This window comes from Macrosteles quadrilineatus, unplaced genomic scaffold (assembly GCF_028750875.1).
Source record: "Macrosteles quadrilineatus isolate MER2022 unplaced genomic scaffold, UCM_ALF_1.0 Scaffold_561__1_contigs__length_49028, whole genome shotgun sequence".
NCBI classification, from domain to species: Eukaryota; Metazoa; Arthropoda; class Insecta; order Hemiptera; family Cicadellidae; genus Macrosteles; species Macrosteles quadrilineatus.
Genome location: NW_026543154.1, coordinates 149 through 25,595, shown reverse-complemented (window position 1 = coordinate 25,595; position 25,447 = coordinate 149). Strand labels below are relative to the sequence as shown.

At 35.4% G+C, this 25,447-nt stretch overlaps 2 protein-coding genes across 2 annotated transcripts; one reads left to right on the top strand and one right to left on the bottom strand.

The window, feature by feature from the left end:
- The first annotated feature begins 617 nt into the window (after positions 1-617).
- LOC128982562 (decapping and exoribonuclease protein-like) lies at positions 618-9,618 on the top strand. The gene is made up of 5 exons (XM_054401517.1): positions 618-1,341; positions 4,414-4,633; positions 5,611-5,845; positions 8,238-8,373; positions 8,511-9,618. Exons 1-5 carry the CDS (start codon positions 934-936, stop codon positions 8,709-8,711), a joined length of 1,200 nt encoding a protein of 399 aa, XP_054257492.1. The 5' UTR covers positions 618-933; the 3' UTR covers positions 8,712-9,618.
- A 433-nt stretch (positions 9,619-10,051) lies between these two features.
- On the bottom strand, positions 10,052-24,938 carry LOC128982560 (structural maintenance of chromosomes protein 5-like; the record flags this gene model as incomplete). The annotated part of the gene is made up of 18 exons (XM_054401516.1): positions 10,052-12,374; positions 14,365-14,460; positions 14,836-15,015; positions 15,656-15,883; positions 16,402-16,617; positions 17,266-17,442; positions 17,577-17,826; positions 18,321-18,450; positions 18,718-18,881; positions 19,159-19,376; positions 19,687-19,841; positions 20,303-20,434; positions 21,472-21,664; positions 22,635-22,763; positions 22,960-23,077; positions 23,524-23,647; positions 24,304-24,433; positions 24,789-24,938. Coding segments are annotated over 18 exons (2,973 nt in total), but the record flags the coding sequence as incomplete, so codon positions are not given.
- Positions 24,939-25,447: the final 509 nt, after the last annotated feature.

Below are 25,447 nucleotides of genomic sequence, written 5' to 3'. Positions count from 1 at the left end.
TCAGATTCAATCTCCCTACCTCAGGCGATTGAACGAACGAGTCCTACCTTACTGACCATCTTACTCATCCTTCACTCTTCACTCATATTTGGGTTGAAATACGCACCTATAGGTGGCGTCCCCATCAATGATTGATATTTTAATGAATGCTTCTTGGCACGTCCGAAGATAAGCGTCGGATCTCCATCGGTCCATCACCACTTCTGTGGCTGCACAGCCACTATTTCTTAGTCTAGGTCACCTTGTTCTTCTAGACCTCTTTGCTCAGAATGGAGAAGGCCACACGGCTAAGGCTGTCTGTAGTGTTATAACCAAGCAATCAAGTTATAAAGTACAAATCATGAAACATGAACGTAAAAATACATTCTCTTAAATTTACGCTCTGCGTTGCCAGCGTAAAGTTAGTAGTCTATACGAAAAAAGCCAGATTCCAGAAAACTTTTATTATGCCTCCCATATGGTCCTTTCTTTGATTATACATATATATAATCAATGACCTAATTTGATTAGAACTACTCTTTTCCTATTTCGTTTTGTTTATTAATATCATATGTGAATGTGACAATAATTTAGTAAATACGTAACGTGTCAGCGTTTTCTTTCTGCTGCCAGCCATTGCCAATATTGCCATTATTTGTTGTTGGCAAAACATTCCAAGAGTAAACAAACTTGGAACACATAACTTAGTGTAAATGTTTGCTCCTTTAAGTGTTGTGTTATAAAGTAAATGACGTAGGCCTAAAATATATTTTATCGAGGCTAAAATAGCAAATTTACTTATATCTAAGTTTTAACACACGCGACTTGGTTTCCACGAAAGAGTGCACTCCTGATTCCTAGGCTTTCTCAATGCTTAACCTTAACATTATCATAAATTATCTACTTAACCATTAATGTTTGCTTTTTTATAAGACTGTCGTGAACAAATTATCAATGAATACCAAAAGAAAATTCGACAACAGAAACTCAAGTGGGAGGAATTACAACAATTTCAACGTTAAAACAAATAGCAACTATTTAACCTTAAATTATGATGACAATACTGTTCAATGTAAACGAACTGAAATTATTCGAGATGGAAGAAAATTTCCAGTTTTCCAAAAACCATCAGTGATTGGTGTCTTCAGTGTTGATACAAACAGAAAGTTTCTTCCTAATGAAAGTCAACTTAAGTACTTGTTTTGGTGCAAGTCTCCTCAAGGAGGTCTTGCCAGCAAAGTAAATTTTAATTTAAATGAAGGTATTGAAAAATGTGTTCGTAAAGATGAGTTGCTTAACGAGAAACTAGATCATATATTTACCTGGATACAAGCAGAAGGGAATCAAAAAGAAGAATTTCAAGTAAGTTATGAGACAGTCACAGATGTGAAAAATCTCAAAAAATCAATCTTACTTAGGCCTAGGCCCATTATAGGTCGGCCGCTTAGAAAACGGCCTGCGCAAAGTTTTTAGCGCATGTAGGGGAGGTAACGGCGAGGGAGGGTATGTTCCCCCTCGCTGCCAATGGCCGTTTTCACACTACACGACACGACACCGGAACGGCGCTGCCCCGGTGTTGTGGGAGTTGGAATCCTGTGTTACCAAATGAAACAGCGTACACAATGATATAATAACATTTCATGATCCTCAAATATTGATGCGATTTAGGCTATACAATATTTTTGCAGGACCTATTTTTCTCAAGTTATGAAGAACGTACTGGTAATTGTTTATATTTTGATCAGCTGTATAATTTAATTGCTGTTAATATTCAAGCTGCAATTCAAAGAAGGTTGGGGGTGGCAGCAGCAGAGTGGGGTAAGAGCCATAGTCTGTCTCACTCTCACATCTCGGTATCTCTCTCTCACACTAATGCTACGAGGACGCTTTCTAACCGGCCGACCCATAGTTTTTCTTACATTCAAAGAAGTGACACATAACTACAGAGTAGTAACTTAGCTTGTAACTAAAGTAGGCCTATTAACTTACTTTTTTGTCTATATGGAAGGCAGTAGCTCCCAACCATGATGTACAGCCATAACTTAACTTAAAACCAGACCAGTCAGTCGGGATCAAAGTTAATGTGCAATGATAGGATATAGTAGGGGCCTATGTAATTTCTCCGAATTTCTGTTATGGGGGCATTTCCATATCTGCTGGCACAAACGAACGAATGAAAATATCGATCGATATATCAAACTAAACAACTAACAAAGCGTGCATGGATAAGTCTTTAAAAAGTAAACTTAATTAAACTTGGTTGCACAAAAATGGGGGAAACATTATCACCCCAAAAACTAACTTAACCCTTCACGGACGGGTGACGGATATATCCGCCTAAGTCTTTGGCGTTAAAGGACGGGTGGCGGATATATCCGCTTATGGTTTTTGATGTTCCGGACGGGAAGCGGATATATCCGCCTTCTCTTTAGACAGGCAGGTGCATGAGCAGTAACCAGATATTTCGCGGTACCAAGGCGCCACTTTCCTGCTCTCTGCATGGCTGCACTCCCCCCTCTCTCCCACGCCTACCCCTCTCCCGCGCGCCACCCCCTCTCTCGCGCACCACCCACCTCTCCTACGCTGCCCCCCTCGACGTTTCGTGCTCAACACTGCGTCTTTATTTATTGTTTACATACCTATTGTTCTTAATTTATTGCCTAACGTCATGGTCATATCTTCTGTGAGGTATCAAATTTTAAGGGGGGTAAAAAAACGTATTGCTAGTCAACAAACACCATAACTTACCCGATTTTTATCCACAACATCCTAATCCTAGGCCTATGTGTTGGCCCTAGCTTGGGCTATGGGCCAAAGAACGTAGGCCTACTTTTGATAACAGTGAAGTACACGAACACACCCACAACTACATATTTATTCATAATAGCACTCCGTTTCACATAATAAAGTTAAAACGACCGATTTTACGAATATTTAACGCCGATGACAACATCACTTAACCTCGAAATGGTGTTTGTTGACCAACGACAGACGACAACTAGACCGGCTCAACAGGCGAATCCCCGATCAGCTGTTGGCTAGTTTCCGAAATCGCCACCGCAGCGCTTGAGCCGCGGCCGAGGAAATCGGGATTTGAGCCGGACAAGGATTATTCGCTCTGACGACTGTACGATATTATTACGAAGGTTAGCTACTATATTAGTTAGGCCCCTTTTTACGTTTTACGTTGTTTCTGTTTTACCTTACGCATACTTAACTTATTATACCTTTTCGTTTTCTTAATATTCCGTTTCGAATTATCTAAATTTAATATCTTAACTTGAGTCTTGACCCGCCAGTTCCTGCCTGCCAGTGACTAGCGGTGGCTATCGTTTATTTAATTACCATTAATTAGTTTCGAAATTACGATTTCTCCGTTCGCTTAACAAATAATTATCACGTCTAAAATTATATCTCGTTTTCACCGTTTTAATACCCCGAGACTTGTCGTCTATGTTCTAAACCCCGTCTTTGGCGGGTGAAAGAATCAAGTCTTGGGAGCAGCTGATTTGAACAATCAAACAGCTACGAATATTAATATTAAATCTATTTTAAACAACATCACGATAAATTCTCCGTCCAATTATATTAATTAGGCCCCGACGACTCTGTAGGAATTGTTTTGCCTTTTATTCGATATTAGATCAATTACCAACGTCTTCAACTAATTAGTTTAAAGTTCATTACGAGTATTTAAATCACATTGGCTTAAGATTGAATACTCGTCGGCCCTACAGAGTCATTCTAAAAGTTAGGCAAAATTCTCCAAAACACTTTTACGAAGGCTGGGATGATATAGCTCCAACTGGGCGTCTGCAGGATTCCTGAGCGCTTCTAGAGCTCTGAGCCTTCGATAAAATTTAAATAAATTGATCAGTCAAAGCCGTGACAACTTCGTATCGACCCCTGGATTTTTCTCGGCTCCTTCTGAGCACTCCGGGGAAGAAATTTGAGTGTGGCCGGTTCTAGGGGTAGGCCTAGCCTGACTTGGTGAATACTAGTTTATTCCCCCCCTAGAATTTTGCGTCACACTTCAAAGACGGGTGGCGGATATATCCCCTGCTTTTCTACTCATCCCCGGACGGGTAGCGGATATTACCGCATAGTTAAAAACGAGTAAACAATTATTTTGACAGTATCAAGTATTCCATTGTGTTTATTTTATGTAGGCCTACGGTAAACTTGTACCTATAACAAAACACAAATAAGGAAAATTAATCTTTATTTTTTCCCGTTCTATGTCACAATTTTGCCCGTCCGGTAAGGGTTAAGTTACATCTTATGACTTTTTCAATGATAGGCTACCTAGTTGTATTTTTACGAATAAAGATTTCTTCTTATTATTAAATTAATAAGTTTTAAGGTGTACAACCTTTTACTAATAACTCTCACGAGGAGCCGAATTTAGGCCTAATTTGTATGTTTTTTTTTCAGACAGCTGATTTTGTGTGTTTCCGAGGTCTTCTGACCACTATTATGTGTACACCTTACGAGCAGCAAGAAGGCTGGATTATTTGTGCTACGAGATTGAAAAATACAAACTTTTTATGTGCCTTTGACACTGAAAAGAGGAAGAGAGAGAAAGAAAATGTTTCGGACAGACTAAAACAATTTCAGTCTTGGGGTTACAAGTTCGAACAGTTTATGTTGGCTGGTATGTTACGTTTGGTTATTAAGTCTGTACGGGGCTTAGGTCATAGCACAAGACAATAATTATGAGGCTAAAAAATTGCCTAAGATAAAAAAAATATAAGTTAACTTAGGTTTAAGAAAATCTATGCTAAAAAAAAATAACAAATCCAACCTACGTGAAAGTTTATTGTTTTAAATCCTCAACATTCTTTAATGACCTTCACAAACAAGAAAATTAATTAAGAACCAAACAAATTTTTGTTAGGCCTAGACACAAATTGAAATTTTACTAGGTTCAGGTATTCCAGCACTAAATAATTAAAGTTAAAAAATAAATTAGGTGGATAGTGACTTTAAAAAATTAAATGTAATATAATACTTTTTAAAAGAGTCTTTTAAACCCAAAGGCTTAGTCTAGGCCTACAAAATCTAAGTACTGGTGCTACAGTGAAGCTAACAAATTTTGTTAATTAGTACTGCCCAGGATTGGTACTAATAACAATCAAATAACTTCTTGATTCATAATAAGTTACATGATATTTTATTTAGATACAATTTTGGTGAAAGTAATAATTTATCACATTACCGGTATTAATAAAAATGATACTGTAAATAGTTATGAAATCACTCGATCGATCCTAAGGCCCCGTCCTAGCTGAGCGGCAAGATTGACGGGTACAAACACATGATAAGTAATGGGAGTGTCCTAGCTGAGCAGCGAGAGTGACGTTGTGCCCGTTGGTTACGCTACAAGCGTGTCAAGATACAAATGCAGTATGTTTGTATTTGGTAGCGCTACCCCGGCGACGCAACGGATTGCCATCCACCACAGCTGCCTCAGTTCATGGCGCGTCGCCCTGTCTCGCCGCATATTTTGCCACCTACAGCAGAGACAGTCAGTAACTTTTGCTGCCCAGCTATGACTGGGCGTAAGCTAGTCGGTCATAGGTGAACTCAAACCGTACTCAAATGTAAGTAAAGTGGTGCTCTTTTCTGCAGAAGAACCTGGTCAAGAACCAGACACGTCACAGCCAGTGTTGGAGACTGAAGAGTTGTGCTGCATTTTCCGAAGCAAGTTGAGCGGCAACAGTTTAGTGTACGCTGCGGAGATGGACGGCGTGTGCAGTGATGAGCCTGTGGACGCAGCAGGGCTCAGGAGCATGAAGGCACCGTTTATAGAACTCAAGACCAGTCGTCACATTGAGACTCAGCGTCAGGACACAAGCTTCAAGCGGTATGATTTACCTAGATTTTAAGAGCTGAAGTAAACTCGTAAATAAAACCTGCCATCAATGTTAAATTAGAATATATTCAAACAAGGATAGTTTACTACTTAAAATAAAACTACATACATTTTTGTTGGGACATTTGAATATTGACTATGGAAGAAATTACATTAACCCATTGACACTAACTTTTTATGGTTTCTATATTAATGTAGGTTATGTGGATTTCACATGTCTAAATAACAACTAAATTAATATGTCAATGTTTAAATGAAATAATATTCCTATTCTCCAACTCTATGCTAGTGTTAAAAGAAGCAAAATTGATTTGGGCAAGCTTCAGTAAACTCACTTCACTTTGTAATCCTAAAAAAGTCAGTAAATTTTTCATGGTTAGTAACATACCCAGCTGTTCTTGATAGTTGGGTTTTAAATAAATAATCACAGATAAATCAAACAGCTGATCTTATTCAGTAACAAAGGTACAGATCATCTCATTACATTTTACACTCACCTTGCCTTCATATTCAGCTTAAATTTTTCACTCAGACGCTCGTCGCTTTTTATGTAACCATAATGATGATAAAATCAACTTCCACCTAAACCAGACACCTTTAATCTAAGTGGCTCAGCAACTAGCTAAGTTGTGCACATACCTTGGACTAATGGGAATCGAAACCGCCAATGTAGAACAACATCAGAGGTATAAGTCAGTGCAACTATAGTTCGGCCGCTTAGAAAGCGACCTCCTCCAGCATTGGTTTAGCATTAGCGCGCAGGTCGTTTTCTAAGCGGCCGAACTATAGTTGGTTATTTAGTCTCCAGTTACTGTTGGTTGGATGGTAGAGTTCTGCTTATGTCTGAATGCAACACTAGCGTTTGTGTTATGTGAGATCTATTGAATTAAACCTCAGCTACTTATTAGCTTGTTTACACTGTAAAATGCCTAGACTAGACATACTTGTTACATCAAACTATTTCATAAGTTGTCTGCACTATATTCTGAATAAAATGTTAGCTTTTAAGCAATATAACATGTCTTATGTAATGTCCTCGTGGGTATGAATGAGTTAGAATAAGGACATAACCCCCTCCTGGCTCAAGATGAAAGTTTGGGAAATTAAATGAAGTTGTACAATTAATAGTTATTTGTGCAACTAGTGAGAAAAGTGAGCAATTGACTCACTCGAGAGAAATCCTTACTCACGAGCCGTAGGCGAGTGAGGAATGGTTTCTCGAGTGAGGCAATTGTACTTTGAACTCGAGTTGCACATTATACTTTTCCTACAGTTACCATAAAACAAATAAATTGGTGAAGAAACATAACCTATTTTTGCACAGAAGTGAACTTTTAATTAGGGATGGACGAGATTGGATTTTTAGTTCGAGACGAGACGAGACGAGATTTTTTATTTCTCATAAAATTTCGAGACGAGATCGAGACGGGATTTCCCTTCTCATACACAACGGGAAATGCAAGTTCAACATTTTTACCTGATTTTGTAACATTGTTAGATGACTGTTTAAATACAAAAATAATGATAATAGGCAAGAATATTTACAATCTTTTATTAAAAAACATCAGCATAACATTTTTTTTTTATCACGCCTAACTTATTAAAAATGCCTACGATTAGGAAACATAGTGATATCAGTTAGGATAGAGTTCAACTTATCCTAAAATAAAATAAATCATAAAATAAAATATTAATTTTGATAAAATAGTTACTTGTTTTGCCTTTTTTTTATAGTAATAAAACATTCCTCACACTGCTAACACTTAACAAAACTTCTCAAATGTTATTAAATAATTAAAGTAATATTTACATTTGAAGAATTAATTAAATAAGAACGCCTTCGCAAAGGAAACGCAACTACAACACGCTCCTGTATTGCGGGTATTGCATTGACTTTCTGCAGGCGTTTTTAATTTTTTTTTTCTCGTCTTGATAAAAATCTCGGCCAAAAAGAAATCTCGTCTCGTGTAACGAGATTTAAAATTTCCCGAAATTTCGAGACTTGACCATCCCTACTTTTAATACCTATAACATTCAATGTGAAGTGACAAATACAACAGTAGACCAGCTGATTTACAGCCAGTGCTGCCAACGTATTTCGCGCGCATACGACGTTGAATGCATGTTACGCCCTCACTATTTCGTGCCTTCACGTTGCAAATCTGGAGTGAGACAAAGTAATTAGAGTGAGACAATGTTAACATTGTCTCACTGATGAGCGAATTGGTCACTTTGCTTTCTCAAATTAGTGAGAGAACATGTGCATTGTTAGGTAACTGTAGGAAAATATTTTAATCATAATCAGTTTATTTCAAGAGTATAAATTATCCTTGTTTAACCAAAGGTTTTATCTTTTTTAACACCCGTTTGTTTCGACTAACAGATACAAGTTGCTGAAATGGTGGTGTCAAAGTTTCCTCGTTGGCATTGAGACGATTTACTGCGGTTTCCGAGATGACGATGGCATCGTTTCTACTGTGAAAGAGTACAAAGTGAGGGAGATACCTAAAATGGCCAAGGTTAGTGATTTTTACTTAACTCCCTTTAGGCCTCAGGTACGATGTGTTTTTAAGCATAGTCTATAAGTTACAGCTATCAAACGTTGTTTTAAATTTTATTGTTTGAAGTGATTTTGAACTTCATTTTTATCTTGCAGGGTTTCTGGGACCCTTGTGTCTGTATGAACTTCTGCGCCCAGTTCTTGGACTTTGTGAAGCGATGTATAAACGAAAGTTCAAGACCGAATGCATTGTGGAAATTTGAATGGAATCCTGGCAATTCTATCACGGGCAAGGAAATCAACGGGCAATCTGAGTTTTCATTTGTGCCTGATTGGTATTTGAAATCAGAGTCATAAAACAGTTAGCATGTAAAGTAAACATTACAAATGATTTAAGAACAATTCACCACAAAGGCTGTGTTCATATCAAGAGCTTGAAGCATCAGAGTATTTTATTTTTTGTTAAGTTTTTGTCAATAAAGACAGTTTTATTTTAAGTAAGTTTTAAGGTTAGGTTGAACATTTGAACAATGTTGTTCCAAAGGAACAAAAAAACTTAATATAAACTGAGACATAATTTTAATAACAAATTTGTTTGGATCAGTTCCTATTTTTCTCTTTGATTCAATGTACGTTATTCATCAGAGATGAATTAGAAAAACATGATTTAGCTTAAATACCCAAGTGTATTCAGTTAAGAAAACACTAAAATACGAAAATTAAGTAACAGCGTGTAGTCTTCATAGACTTTAACCAATAGCAAATATAGCCTACTATTTATATTATGAATGTAAATTAGATGGTTGAGAAAATGTTGGAACTTTACTGCTATAAAATTAGTTATGTACAAATAATTGCTCTAGGAAATATTTTTCACTTCACTTTGGCCCAGATATTTAATATCACAGTATTTAAAAATCAACGTTTCTTTACAGTTCAACTATTCCACAGTATATCTTTGTGCCACTTCAGTAATTTCCAACTTCGAGTAAAACTGGTATAAAGGGTAACCTTATTTAAATTTTAGCACTATAAATAAAAAAACATTATCGGATCACAACTTAGTACAAACAGATTTTGTTTTTGTTAATATTTGAAAAGGAGACCATGTATATTTATTTTTAACCATTTGATGTAAGATTGCTTTTAAAAGTGTAGGCTGTAAGCATGATAGACATACATTGCATTGTTTTATAACAATGACCAGTTTTCTGTATTCTTTTGCGGTGCAGGGCTAACCATATTTGTATGGTATGTAATGGTTGAACTAAAAAATTAATAAATTATTTTTATAAAAAACATGATTGTTTTTTTTACTAGTTGCATTATCTTGCTTCACAACAGAACAAAGACACAGGAGAGGATAATGTTGTTCTTTAAATCTATTTTAGAAAATATAAGTTAAATACATCTACCACTGATCTCCAAAACAACTGAACTGTAAGTTACCGCTTAAACGGCACAATTGAAGAACCATCTTTCCACATTTATACCTTATTTTTTACTAACTTTAGTTCTTTTTCTTTAGTTATATTTTACAAACAAAGCTTTGTAGTAGTTCCCTTTAATAAAAAAATAAACTTATTATTTTATGGAAAGATTGAAGTTTTAATAATAAATCACATTGAACAATAGTGTATTTATTAAAAAATCTGTACAAATGTACAAACATGGTGTTGTACTATTTTTACTTATAAATACAGTTTATAACACTACTTTACTAAATACAATAACACACAGTCAATTCAAGTTTTAAAATTCTAGCAACTCGACTATTATTTAATCGTACAAAATATTTTCTGTAGACTCGACAAAATGTAGAAAAAGCAAAGTAAAAATGCAATTACTCTTACATTCCGTAATAACTTAGGTAATAAATAATTAAATGCCAAATATTTTATCACAATTTTATAAATTAGTTATTGAAGACGAACAAAAATGTATCTTGATGTTATCAATAGTTTTAAAATTAGGCCTAGTTATACAAGTATAAAATAAACACAAAGAACAAAGTACTATTAAATAACCTAAATGTAAAGTACACTTAACAAAGAACATCGGGAAATTGTTGCATGGTAGGAACTTGCTTAAGGATTTAGAAAAAAGACTTGATTTAAATCAAAAACGTAAGGATAGCTTTTTATCAACCATACAGTAAACTAGTAAACACAATAATTGTTGTTATTTGCGTTGTTTAAGCCTTAGTATTTAAGGAACATGTTAAATAATAAAACTTAATACATCTCTTTAGGTACAAAGTAACAATTAATGTAACTTATCTTAAACCAAAACTTATATTCAATGTTGCCTTGCCATGGCACATTAAACACAGCTTAAATTGGCTTGCAGGTTTAAACTGTGTCCGAACATTGCGTAATTATTGCAGCAACAATTCTATTTTCTCACTTATTCCTTTGTTATTCTGGTTCTTTTCCGTTAATTCACTACCACTACTTTTATATTGCAATTCTAAAATTTTTAACAGTTAGCCTAGTCTATGAATATATCAATTATAAAATGAAACTATTCTAAACTAACCTAACCAACCAAACTTGCAGATTATGAAAAAATTATGATAGTGAATAAACGGAATAGCAATAAAAAAGTAGTAGTAGTAAAATAACGGAAAATGAACGATGTTCTTACTTTATTCCAGAGGCGGCTGGTTAATGAAACCTCTACTCACCCATTCACAATATAGCAACAAAATGCACATTTTAAGTGTTCAACTAAATACGACAGCCTATTTTTTTAGTGCTTCCAAAATTTAGGATCATTTCCACAATGGAGAATTAGCAGATGCTAGGACGTTAAGCTAATAGGCAGGGGTTTAGATCTTAACCACAAAGTTTTGACGCTCAACTAAAAATACACCGATCACAACGCTGCCTTTAAGATTTAATGCTGCAATTTTAGACAGTACGATAATGTTAAAGAGTAGGTCCATGTGTGAAATGAAACATTATGAACTGATGTGTTCGTGTTGACTATCAGTAAAAAGTAATTTGATTGGGTTTTTGTTTTAACAAACATAAAAAAAAAATAAAATGTGTCAATTAGATGCTTTTGTGATTGTCTTATCATTGCTTATAACAAGTAACATGTCCAACCGGTCTAGATTATTGATTCTTTTTAGAGCATTCGAATAGGGGTTTTTAACTGACCAGCCGCCACTAGTTTGTTCTAAGACAATTTTTTAAATTCAAATCTCAAATTCAATCTGCATACCTACTTTAGCTGTATAACTATTGGTGGCAAGGCATAGGGTGTTAAACACTTTGTTTGAATTGAAACTCAAACAATACAAACACAAGCTTTACTTGGGCTAAATAAATGCACAAATCTCCAGTGAATACTGTACTGTGACAGGTCTACATGGAAAGGCACACGCATATAGGCATTGGACTGACAAGCCCTATCAATGTCACATTAGCACTGGATCCATGATACTTATCCTACATAAACACAACTGTGGATGATTTATTACTAGTAGAGTTCTCAACCGTGAATATTGTGCCAATAACTCCTTCACAATATCTAGTGTAAAAACGCTATACCAAGGTTTTGTTTTCTAAATTTTATATTTAAGTTTGCTTTGTCTTTGTAGCCTACTTCTTCAAAATTTACTGTCAAAATTGCACGATAAACAGTTTGAATCGACTAGTAAGGGCATAAGTAAATTGTTATCAAACATCAGCTTGTGTTTCAATTTTTGAGATAATTTTAAAATTTATCCGGATGGAATGTGAAACCTTGACAAGCACTCGTTACTCGTCCTCTTCCAAACTTCATGGATACCTAAATACTTACAATATGGACAAGTTTTATCACAGAATGTTAGTCGGAGTCGTCTGACTGAGAGTGTTTTCTCTTGAGAGACTCTCGTCGTGTGTTCTCACTGCATCTTGCCACCCTCTCAATGTATTTGTTCATCTTGAACCTCAGGCGACTGATGGACCACGGACCAGAGTAGATACAAAGTACTCTCACGTTGTCAGAGTATTCCAAGTTGGGCAAAATCTGAAACGGAGAGAATTAAACTACTGCAATAAACATATATGTTTATTACTTGACATCCCAAACAAATAGCACTTAAATTCCTGTGTATTTATTTTTTATACCCTTATCAAAACAGTTTCTACAAAAACATAAAAACCTAAGAGCTAGCTACATTTGCAACAAATGCACACCATTGAAAACACATAATAAATGACCATTTTTGCCGAGCTCTAGCTTTAACATGATGGTTAACACTATCATTTTATCCTCCAACTGGTATTCTTATATTCAAAATTGCCGCGGATAAAAAGTATGGGAATCTGAATTGGACAATATAATAAAAACACAGAGGGATTTTTATTCAAAAATATAAACAAGATGGTTGGGATTTTTGCTGAACAAGATAAACAAAAGGGCATGATTTACAATACAGGGATGTGCAATACAGCATTTTTTTTTTGTCCAATGCGATTCATTTCTATGCAGCACCAGCATGATTTTGATTTTCTTTCAAAATTTATTTAAAACTTAACTTGCGTTACCGTAATGGATGATTTACCAAAAATCTAACCTGATGCTGATGGACACCGCTGATTTTATGGTTGGCCAAAGAAAATCTAGACTTAACTAACAATTCGAATAAGCCTATACCAAAGCAATTTGTACTATTATTGACCTATATAAAAAAAATGTGTTTCCTGGGTTAACTTAAACCGTTGCATAACCCTCCGAGTGTTAAGCGTCGCGTAATCGACGCACAACACACCCGCCGCGTCGCTTTTGCGACACACAAACATCGTTTACGGCGAAGGCTCTGGGACTGATTGAATCCAGATTGAACTGGATCGAGATTGGTATCATTGTTTTCAGTAGATTCTAAGCTTTCTCCTGATGTCTGTTTCTAGATGCTTTTCATTTTAGTTCCCAAAATATTATAGCAGACAGATGACGTGCGTATTTGTAAACAACTTGGTTAACCTCGCACCGATGACTGATGCGTTATTACGTTTATCATTGTTTTAGTGTTAAAAATAAAAAGTAGTGATATATGTGGTGCATTATAAGAAGATTTAAGTGATTTTGAAGGGCTGGTTGATGATCCTGAAGAAGTAGGTAGTGATATTGATGTAAATTATCCGCCAGATTCCTAGCTATGGTTAGGCTATGCATTCTTAGCTAACGCTAAATGTACGAAATCTGTTTTTCACCCATAACTTATTTATTTGCAAACCTACTTCCTTATATGATTATATTTTTGGAATCCTCATAAGATTTAGAACAAAGTGGCTATTTTCAGATATTTGTAGACCTAAAATTATAAAAATTTATTGAGTGCAAACATAAAATTTTTTCATTTAGGCCTATTTTGTAATTTTTGAGAAATGTTAACCCCACATTGAAGCCCATAATTTTCCAAACAAAATTATATATAAAACAGTATTCTTTAGAGTGTTTTTAAGTTTTTAAGATACATTTTAATAAAACCCTGCGATTGCGCAATAAATGGGCCGACATTAATACCATTACTATGGACACGGAGGGATAAAATAATACAGGGCTAAATATAAGTACATTTCTGTAATACGTAATGTAAAATACTTTAGTAACTTCAGTTGTTTCTGTGTAAAGTATTCCGTCTTCAACCCATTGTAACATTTTTGAAGCTGAAATAAAACACTGAATTATATATAGACATTATTTTAAGTTCGTTTTACCTACAAACTGTGGTAATACATAGGCTATTTTTAGCGTATGACAGGTTAACCGCAAAATTGGTTACCGGAAACGGCTTTTCCCCCTTTATTTTTGTTAACAGGGGTTCTAATGTATATTGAAGCATCCTGAATCAAATCGTGATCAACATCGAATCAAATTGAAATTTAAATGCATTGCACACCACTAAAATTACTACTGAACAGTGAACCCAATAATAAAAATACTGGTATGGTATTTAATGTTATACAATTATTATAAAAATACATTTTACTTTGTAGTTTTAATATCCTCTAACCTTGGGTGTGAGCAGGAAGCATTGAGCAGAGTTAGCTTTCTCAACAGTGTTCACCATCAGCTTGAACACCACTCTCTCATTGTGCTCATCCATACCCTGAAAACAGAACATTGCATTTAACAACATTTACAAGACAAGAGGTAAAATTACAATGAATATTGTATACTCAATAATTCAATTAAGTTTAATGTTTTCTTACTTTTTATTCATTCTGTTGGCATGCAAATTGAAAATATGTAGGCCTAACTGTTGTGTTTTATCGAAGGCCTATTTGTTGTGCCTTATCTTAGGCTTACCTGTTTTATTTTATTGTAGGCCTACCTATTGTGTTTTATCGAAGGCCTACCTGTTGTATTTTATTGTAGGCCTACCTATTGTGTTTTATCGTAGGCCTACCTGTTAGTTGTGTTTTATTGTAGGCCTACTTTTTGTTTTATCGTATGCTTACATATTGTATTTGATCATTATTACCTGATTGATCTCGTCCACACATCTGAAAGGCACGGTGGTGAGTTCCTGCAGAGACAACATATAGATGGCAGTGGCCACCGCCTTCTCTCCCCCGCTCTGAGTGTGCGGACCGAGCTTCTGCAGACGACTGGACTCTCGGAACTGAACCTGTATGCTGATCCCGTACTTGCTGTATTCGTCCTACAGGCAAAACTTGATCAGTAGGCTCAATAATATAAAATATTTCCACTCTGTGATGTATTTTTGGGAGTCAGCAACTAGATTTCAATGTAGCTACGACAAAGTTTCTTTCGAACGAGACGTCTATAACTGAATTGCAATCCCAGTTGAACTTAGCAATCTGAAGGTGTAGACAGCAGAGAAAAAATACTTTAACTGTCTCGATTATACCATTAACTATTGGTTGACTGAAGTAAACATCCCATCTATATGGACCAGCTGTCCCCGATTTTTTACTAAAAAAGTATGTATTAGTGTGAGCCAATTACAGAATGTGCTACTGAAGGAACTGTAGAGTCTAAAATTATTGTTTCTACATTATTATTTGTCGCTGAGAGTTGATTGGTCATAAGAGTTGCTAGAGCTCACAATAAGTCGTTTCATCAGTTTGACTTGGTAGAAACATCTTGTGTATTTGACATAAATTAGTAATTTAGATCACACAATCTGTTATTAACGTATTTAATTTTAATAACTGATGACAACTTTAACATGGGGATGGAATGTGGGGATGTATCAGTAGTCAAAGTTTATACTAAGTTTACACATTAGGATATATCAACTAAATTTACTACATCAACTTAGAAGCCCCCCGTCTCACCTGGTTCTCCGGAACCTCCAGCGAGACCTCTCCCACGCAGTTGATCAGACAGAAGAAAGAGCTGAAGTTTGCGTTGATCCTCTCCAACAGGTGTTGCACCTGAGGTATCCACTGGTTCCGGTTGTTCTCCATGCGTTCTTTTATAGTCTCCAACTGCTTCTCTGGGTTAGCCACCTGACGTTCTAGATCTTCTATGGTTTTCTTTGTCTTATCGTACTCTTCCAAAACCTAGGAAAAAGAACATTGCAGGAAGCTGCAAGTGATTTGGCAACTCAAAATTTTATTACAACACTGTGAATAAAGGGAAGGGAATAGGTAATATACAGTGGAATGTTGATTATCTGATCTTTGGTTGTTCCTTATCTGCAGATGATTGAGTGAGAAGAAATCACATCTGTTGAATGTTATGCCTGGACATCATGGTGAATCTTTCCCCACAAAAACCTTTAAACTTCATTTCTGTACTTATACATGTGTTACTGTTCCATTCCTCTAACCCTTTATGTCTTGGTGGTTGAGTTGACAAATATAGCTTTGTTTTATTTATTACAATTGCAGTAGTGGTGTTTATAATTTATTTTTGTTTTTTATCATTTGTGATAACGACTCAAAAAAAGTGGTTTTAATGGATATCAAAGTGCATCTCGATCACAAGGATAACCTTAAATTCTGTTGTTTTCAAGTAGGAAGACAAGCACAAATAAATTTCATATCAATTTCCTAAAACAATAGAAGTCTTAACTTACCGACTCTCTTCCCCCTCCCATACACCTCACTCGGGCCGTCGCCTCAGATATCTCCCTCTCCAGGCCATTCAGGTCATCCGGGAGATCAGCAAACTCCCTCCGGAGAGCCGCGTCTGTTGGAGTCTTCCCCCCGGACATCTCTTGTGCTTTGGCCTTTGCTCTCTCCCAAGTTCGCGATACTTCTCTCAGCTCGTGCTCGACGTTTTCCAGCATCCTCTGAAAAATGTTTGTTCAAGTGACGTTTAGAAGTTGAATTACTAAAAAGTACAGGGATAGTACAAAGAAGTGTTTTTTTAACCCATCATTGGTAAACTATATATTTATTGGACCTAATGTAAAATAAATACATTTCAGAACATCGATAGCCTAAAAAATTCTTATCCAACTGGGGATTTAATGCCAACAATTCTTTAATAACTAAAAGAGTCTCTTCACTTCAATAAGTACCTTGAAAGGGCTTAACTGTATTTAAACAGTTCCTGAATGCCTGTTCCATTTTTCTCCAACTCCCAGGTTTACTACATCCTAACACCTACACAATATAATTAACGTTTCCTGAACTGATAAAAACAGTTTTCATGAGGTAAAAGAAATTTTAGTTTCACTTGTTTATTGAAATCTATTCAAATAGGTACAATCATAAACATGATTTAGGAACAGAGGAGAGAGTTTTTGCAATGTACAATTACCAATACCGGTACAAGAATTTGAACTGTTCATATTACACGGAAAGTTTTTTAAAACTAAGGTTAAATAAACCAAAGTACTTGACATATAAATGTTTATAAGGGTTTATTAAAATTAAGGTATTTTGATTTTGTTTTGAGCATAAATTATAGCAAATACAAGTCAATCACAACTTACATTAGCGTTATCCACTTTACTTCGAGCCTCTGCAGCATCTCTCTTTTTCGCGTCGAGAATCCTTTGGTAGTGAGACTTTTTTTGAACATTTGTTAGTTTTTTCGAGAAGCAGCTCTGTGTGTTTTTTAAATACTTGATGATTTTTCTTGGCTCTGAAGTCAACGCGATGACAAATTTCTGAAAGTAAAAAAATTTTTCTAAAAAAGAACAAAGCAATTTCCCAGGCCTATAGCTACCAATATTAAATAAATACTGATACGTTTTATATAGCTGGATAGAATTATTCACTATTAGTAAATCTACCGACTCACATTAGCTTCAGCTTTTGCTTTGGATATTTCTTCTTCAGGATCAATTTCCACTTGCTGAATGACTTTTTGCAGCTCACTCTTTCTCATACCCAATCTGGTTCTTCCGACCTTCAATTTCTGCAACTCTTGGTCCAAATCTCGCTTCTTTTGTCGCAAGTCGTTTGTTACTCGTTCAATACTACTTATGTTTGCCATCAGTGCGTCTTTATTTTTCATAAGCCCCTCAAGTTTTTGATGTTCTTTTTGGATACTGAAACAAAGACAGTGTTTCTAAAAGAGACTATTTTACAGAAGACATATATTTCACACAAAAAAGTTGAACAACTTAATAATTGGCTAATGGAAGTGATTGGAAAAATTACCACCTAAATATTCAAGACTAAGACGACTATCTTTTCCTTTGTATGATTTCTTAGTTTATTGGGCTTGGTCCTGGCTAATGAAACAGATGGTCTTAGTCAGGAACAAATATCATAAGGAATCTCACTTCATTCTATACTCTGTTATTCATATTCAACTTCAAGGTGGAAAGAACAGCTGGAATGTCTGGGGAAAGAGTAACATTGGTATATCAGCATAGTGTTGGTGGAGCAGAGCTATCGAATCATCAGATTACTGTCCACAGCTGTAAGTAACAACTAACAAGTGTGCAATAATTGATAAACTCGACATTGACACTTTTAGTAAGATACAATGTAATGTAGGTATATATTTTGCTACTGGCCTAACTATTTGATTGCCTACCTTCTCCTGTATTCAGCAATAGCGGCAGTGTTGGTAGAGCCAGACAATAGAAAACTGTCTCTGACGTTCACGATGCGTGAAGACCTTTCTCCTGAGTACTTGGAATATCTCACCAAGTAATGCTGTGAATCTGCAAACAAGGCAAGTTACTGTTAATAATGACATAAATATCTCATCTGTAGTTAAATTCTCCAGGATAAACATTGTGTTTCGCTGTATTGCAGTTGTTACTCTTCTTTCAAACCAGACAAAAAAATCTACAATCATACGTACTAATCACACATATTTGGCAGAGTTTGTAAGTAAAACTATTAAAAAAAAGTCAATTGTTCCAAATTAAACTTTAATTAGTTGCAAACATTGAGAACCATTTGATAACTTGACATATTCAACGCACCTGAGAAGTAAGATCGAATCTGTCGAGGTATTTTGTCAGCCATCAGTTCAGTTTTTTTGTTCCCAAGGGGAATCTGATGCAAAGCGAAGTTTGCACAGAGATAGTTGAGGATCGCATTAGGACCTTCCATCTTGTTGATGATGTAATCCGAGAAGCCAAACTCTCTGTAAAAATACACTGACTTCAGATTCTGATGTGGATAAACAATTTAAATTGTACTGCTCACTGCAGTAGTTAGGCTGGACAAGTACAGGTTGTATTTGTAAAGAGCAGCCTTCATTGCTCACCTTTAGTCATCTTTATTTGCCTAACCTCAGCTCAATATTCCTGAACAGTTGGACTCGCAACAATCCGATATTTGGTAGGCTGACACACTCAGTAATCCAAATTTATTTAGTTAGGAAACAAAAGGGATCAATTTATGTAAAATCGTAATCTTACTTGATGCTCCTCAGGTCCAGAGGAGGCCTGTAGTTCTCACTGGCCGGGCTGTTGTAGTTTCTAGTTACCACAGCTGCGTTGATGCTAAGTCTCATACCATCTCTGACTGTCTTGAGCAACTGATTCATATCATTCTTGTCTTCGCACACAAACATAACCATTTCTCTGTGGGGTATGGAGAACTCTACAAACTTGGCCGCGTCTTGTTCGCAGTTAATCTAACGGCAGACAATTGTGACAAATGAGTTAGGTTGTAAGAAAAAACACATATGAAGTAATATTAGATTATTAGGTTACTTATATTGGAAGTATTGAAAATAAGTAAATACCCCCTTGGTACGCTCATGACTCTTCTGGTGCTCATCTGATCTTTTGGTTGTAGTGAAAAATACTTAATTTTTGGGTTTAGATACGAACACATTTTAAATTTTTTGTCTTTTCCCAGTGGGTTGGGAAACGCTGATCCAAGGTCCTTAGAATCAATGATAAACACTAAAGTGAGCAGAGTTCAAGGTAACAAATACACACCTCTAACATGATTGGTCCGTAGATGTGTTTCCTGAACTTGTCTCGGTTGTCCTCTAGCCACTGGTAGGCTTGATATGTGGCCGGGAATCTCTGCTTCAGGACTTCTAGCTTTTTATTGGCCGCCGACTCTTCTCTCTGCAGCGCTCCCTCTATTCCTGAATTGACATAGTTTTTGTTGTTTATGTTGCCAGTTAGAACATAAAAAAGTATAGAGGAAACAAAACAAGGTAATAATGTAATTTTAATTATGATTTACTGAGGTTTCCATTAAATCACCTTTTTACCCCACCATGTTAAACCAAAACATAGGTTAACCTGAACCATGGTTCAGCTAACCAAATAAAAAAAAATCATGATAAAGATTAAAATCAATTATAAAATTAGCTGAATCAATAACTGTCGGTCAATGCATGGGCATTTACCCTGGGTTTGTAAAAGGAATATAGTAGAGCAGTCGACAGCATGGATTTCCTACCAACATAAAAGATCAAGATCAGGAATCAATTATCAATTATTTCTCTAGATTTAGGGAATCCACTGACAGGAAATTTCCAATACTTACATCAACTCTTTGTTTTATACTTTGATATTACTAGATCACTGTTGTTTTACTTACTATTTTTTGTCCTAGTGACTTCACTTATGTTTTGTTCAACTTCTCGAGCCTGCCTCTGCGCTCTCAGCAGCTCCTCACTCTTAGTGGCCAACTGTGGCTGCATGCCTGACACTTGCTGCTGTAGCCTCGACTCTGAAACATCGTAAACACACCATTAGATCCAACAATGATCTGAGTGAATACCGGCTAAAGTAATGTGCCGACAGTGAAAAGGAATTCCCACCATTTCCACAAAAAAGTGCAATTGGTAAACGTTTTTTGACTGCATCTAACATAGTCAATATTCTTTTGCCGAACCCGAACAAAGATGCTGTTAGTGAGACAAGAAGTATCATGAGCAATTCATAAAACATCTTCCTAATGTCAGCAACATTCAAAGACAACTAGCAGACAATTGCAAACAACACAAGCATTTACTGCAATCTAATAAAGGAACGATGGACAAATAAAATTTTAGATCAAAAATTCTTTTCCACTATTGATAAACATTTAATTAAACACATAATTTGTGTTTTTCCAAGGATTTGTTCACTATAATGGACACTCCAAATGAATATGACCACACACATACTTAACTTACCATCTTAAGTATATAATTGCCTTTTTGAAGATAACAGTTCAAGTGTAAACAAATGTTTTAGGCAGTGCTCGATTTGTAAAATATGAAGTGCCGGAACTGTTACCTATTTATGGCAATATGTTTATTGTTTATCATTTTTAAAGAGAGGTACCAGAATTCCTTTTCTCCGTGATTACATTTTGACATTTCGACTACAATTTGAGCACTGGTTTTAGGTGTTGTTAGACTTTTTTTTTATTTTCAGTCCATAAATAAATGTAATAAGGGAGTGCAAAGATTTGTAAGATTTGAATTTCAATAAAAAATTACAATGAAGAGTATTAACAAAATGGACTTATATAATTGAGAAAAGCTATCTCTAGAGAGTTTAAGTTCTCAGCCAAATTGAGAAGATTGTCATTGAGAAGGGTGCAGTGAATCAACTAAAATTTGCAAACGCACAAAAGAGCATCAGTTAAATTTTCTTCACTTTGATTTGTAAAGAAGTACTGTAGTTGTTAATCATTACACATACTAGTAAATGATTAACCAAGACTATGCTGACATGCTGACAATATAAAACAAAAAATGAAGTGCGAACAATTCACACCTTTCTCAGGCTGAATAACAGTCTCCAAGTTTCTTATCTCCTCCTCCAAGCTGCTGATTTTCTCGCTCCGTTTCTTTGCTGCTTCTAGTTTATCTTTCAATTGGTTCTCAATACTTCTCATCTTGTCTTCACCTTCCTCTATCACACCCAGAATGTTTCTGCCGGCTGCCATTCCGTCTCCACTCAGTTTGATCTAGAAAGAAGAGAATGTTTACTATTTGAATTTACAGCCAATTTGAGTACTTGGTTTTTTCGTCCCAACTTCAACCCGAGTGTCGGGTCCAGAGCCAGCTTATACATCACTTCTGTCTAGCTCTAGAGGGTTGCAATCATCACAGAAGCTAAAAGTTAATGATTGGTGGGATTTAAACCCGTGACCTCGGGGACTTAAGACCCACTAAACCAGCTGTCGCAACCTAAGACTGACCTACAGTTAATCAATAGTTTCATTATCTTCATCATCTTACTCATTTTCTGATACTTTATTGTACAGTAAAACCCTAATAAACTGAAGTAAAAGGGACAAAGCAGTTGCGGATAACCTTATCAATATAATTTATGCCTTTTCAAAAGTTAGCCTACTGTAACAAATTCAAACCTAAATGAAATTGTTTCCCAAATGAGCAAATAACCATAAGAATGAACTTTTAACAAACCTAATGAAGCAAAATCCGAACACAATTTTTTTTGTAATGTTTATGTTAACGTTAACACGCAACAACAGATTTATAATAATTGCTTTCACCGTGTCCATTATTTGCAAACCCTTTACTCATAAATAATTGATATTTCAAACACTAAACAACACGTTTTACGTTAGGTTAAATCCAAGGGTTGAACGATTGTTAACTCGCAACAACAGGTTTATAGGTTAAGATAAGTTGTTGTATCCATGGTAAAATGGAATGACGAATAAACACTACAACAGATGACAGTAGTCGTAGTATCTAAGTGTTGCCAACTTGTTTTTAAGCATACACGTATTACGTGCTTAGTACAATCACACTTTTTTGTATTGTTTGGTTGAAATCCTGGAGTGCAAGAAAGTATAAATTGAGTGTGGGAAAGTATGAATCAGCTCCTTTGCAAGCTATAATTATTGCAAGCAAGGCCACTTTGCCAGATAACTGTAGGAAAAGTATTTTATATTTTACTTATCTTACCTCTTTTTGAATCTCTCTTTCGACTGTTTTTATGTTGTCTTTGACTCTTTCAATTTCTCGTTCAAATGGCGCCAAGCTTTCTTCCGCTTCTTTCTTGATACCTAAAATCTTCTTCCTGTCTTCTTGTACCTGAAAAAGCCCACATCTGATCATTAAGTGAATTCACACAACCAAGTGTAAATCTAGCCAAGATAATGTAGAATGTCTAAGCCTTTTAGGCGACTTATGACTTGTCAACAAAAGCAAGCCATTTGTGTCAATGATAAATATTTTAAACCTAAATAGGTGTTAATACCATAGAACAGTTACCGTAGAATACACTCACCCTTTTCTTGGATTCTTCTTTTTCACTCACATCCAACCAAGCTTTCTTCTTCTCTAAAATCGCAACCTTTTTCATCATTTCTTGTCGTTCCATAATTGCTTTCACTTCATTTTCCAACCTGAGAATAAAGCAGCACTTAAGTATACAGCAACAACACAACATTTTTAACAAAAACTTAGTGAATCAATTAATTGCAATAACTCAGGTACTTGATTAAATTATTTGTATGTCATTATAATATTTGTGTACACCAAAAAGCAGCGGATGCCTCAAGAAGACATGATTGAAGCAAAGTATGGCATAAAGTAAAATTCGCTAAAAAAGTTGTACAAAAACAACATAAGAACATTGTGATGTTTATAAAATTTTCAAGTGAGATGAAAATAAAAGGACCAGGTTGTTTTAAAATGCAAACAACATTGAATGCGTAGCAATAAGGTTGAAATCTTATTGTTACGCTATTACTATTTGGCTTGAGATTTGTTCACACAAAAATTTAGATGGACAAAGAAGGATGCACATTTCATTCAACCAAATGGGGTAATTAGACACATTGAAACTTACCTACTAATCTTTTTCTTCTCAGATTCAAGATTTTGTCTCAGTAACTTGGTTTTCGAGGCCAAGTTAGTTTCTTGGTTCCTCAAGTCTTTCAAATTGTCATGCAGGTCAACGATTTCTTTGGAACCTAAAAATATTTTTTATCAGTAAAACAGTAATTTCTACACAGCGATTGTTATTACAGGTGAAATTTCTACATCAATAGGATTAAGGATGCATCATAGAGCAAAAGGGCCAAGGGGTAAAAGATGAGTTTTACAAAGTATTGTGAAAGTTGTTTTTATTACTGCGCTAATTTAAAAACAAGTACGACAAGGGTAGGGACCCCCGAAGTTGCCCTTGGTTCCAGTGGGCAGAGAAGTAACGATGAAAACACCTCAAGGCACATGCGCAGCGGAAAAAATTCGCAGGAAGGTTTTAATAATCGCCCGAATCCATATATTCAGGCAGAAGGACTACTGTGTGCGTTCCCACGTTTGACAACATTTTGAGCAAATTTTAGTCCGTCTGTCTGCATGAGTCTGTCTGTCTCTGTGTGGGCCATTAGCCTGGACGTTTCTTCAGATTACAGACAAGGGTGACAAAAAGGGTTTTCTTGACATAACCAACTACATTGTGCAAATAACACAACACCAATACAGTCTAATTTTAAGGCATTCATGATGAAATGGAAGGTCTGTCAGATAACAGAATATCGTATGATCAAAACTGTGTAGTAACTTAGGTATTATTCAACAAGTTTCAATAAAAAAATAAGCTCAATAATAAACCACATATTCTTACCAACAGTTTTCAGTGTATTTTCCAACAACTGTTTTGAATCCATCTTGGAAAAGTCTTGAACCCTGTCTTGAGGTAGGAACTGGCAAAGATTGTCTACTTGTATGTTCATTTGTTTTATAATTTTTTCCACCTACAAAACCCATGAATTACTTATTAACTAGTAATTATCATTAACAGGGTGTTTCCAAATTGTTTGGACACATTTTGAGTACTTGTTCCTTGGGCTGAGACAAACATAAAATGCCATATAGGCTAAGAATGGGTCTTAAATGCTTAGATTTCTGTTTGTCAGAAGGTAAAAAGAACTTACAAAGTTCCGTTCCAATATCTCAGCCATTTCAATATGGCGGCCATTTAAAATCTTAAATGCCAAATTTAATAAAAAACTTTAATATTACAAAAATTATTTTATATGCAAAAATTACACAAAAGGTAAAATGTTTGTCATCCCAAATATATTAACAATCAATTGGCTAATCACTTACCTCTTTAAATGGGACTACTTGGCCATTGATAAACCAAGTAGTTTTATTGTCAATGTTAAACTCTCTTCCAATGACGTAGTTTGAAGGTTCACTGTAAAGTTCTATTTCGATCTTTGCTTTTTGACATCCTCTCCTCACGTACGCGGATAGCTACATGGAAATTTAAACAAGGTTTAATTTGTATCATTGTTAGCCAAACTCTTAAACCAATCAGGCCAACTATGTAATTGATAGCCTTGTTAGAGATTGAACCAACAACTTACTTAAAATATAAAGTGAGTAGGCGAACTTGAACCAGTTGATGCTTACATAAGTTTTACGGCCTACATTTTTTATTGCCACTTAAAATAAAATTAAAATTTTCCTTTTCAAAAATCTTGTATTTTTAGTGGTCACAAACTGTTCAACCCAGTACAAACGAAGAATTTGTTACAGAATGCTAAAATGTATTTAAAAATATTCATCACTAACAACTTATGTTTAGGGATAAACTTAAAAGGACATTTTTATCGCTTTATAAATTTTTATATGTAGCCTACATATAAGGTTGAGACAAATAGATGAATGAATGAATTCTTTATTTCAGTACAAAGTAGGCCTATTAAATGATGCAAAAACAAAGTATGAAATAAAATCCCAAAATGGGCTAATGCCTGTGG

What these genes read in the sequence shown, in the direction of transcription:
- LOC128982562 (XM_054401517.1), top strand. Translation starts at nt 934, where the DNA reads ATGAATACCAAAAGAAAATTCGACAACAGAAACTCAAGTGGGAGGAAT. An exon ending in ATCAAAAAGAAGAATTTCAA is followed by an intron (nt 1,342 to 4,413) that starts GTAAGTTATGAG and finishes TTTTTTTTTCAG; the next exon opens with ACAGCTGATTTTGTGTGTTT. An exon ending in CAGGACACAAGCTTCAAGCG is followed by an intron (nt 5,846 to 8,237) that starts GTATGATTTACC and finishes TTCGACTAACAG; the next exon opens with ATACAAGTTGCTGAAATGGT.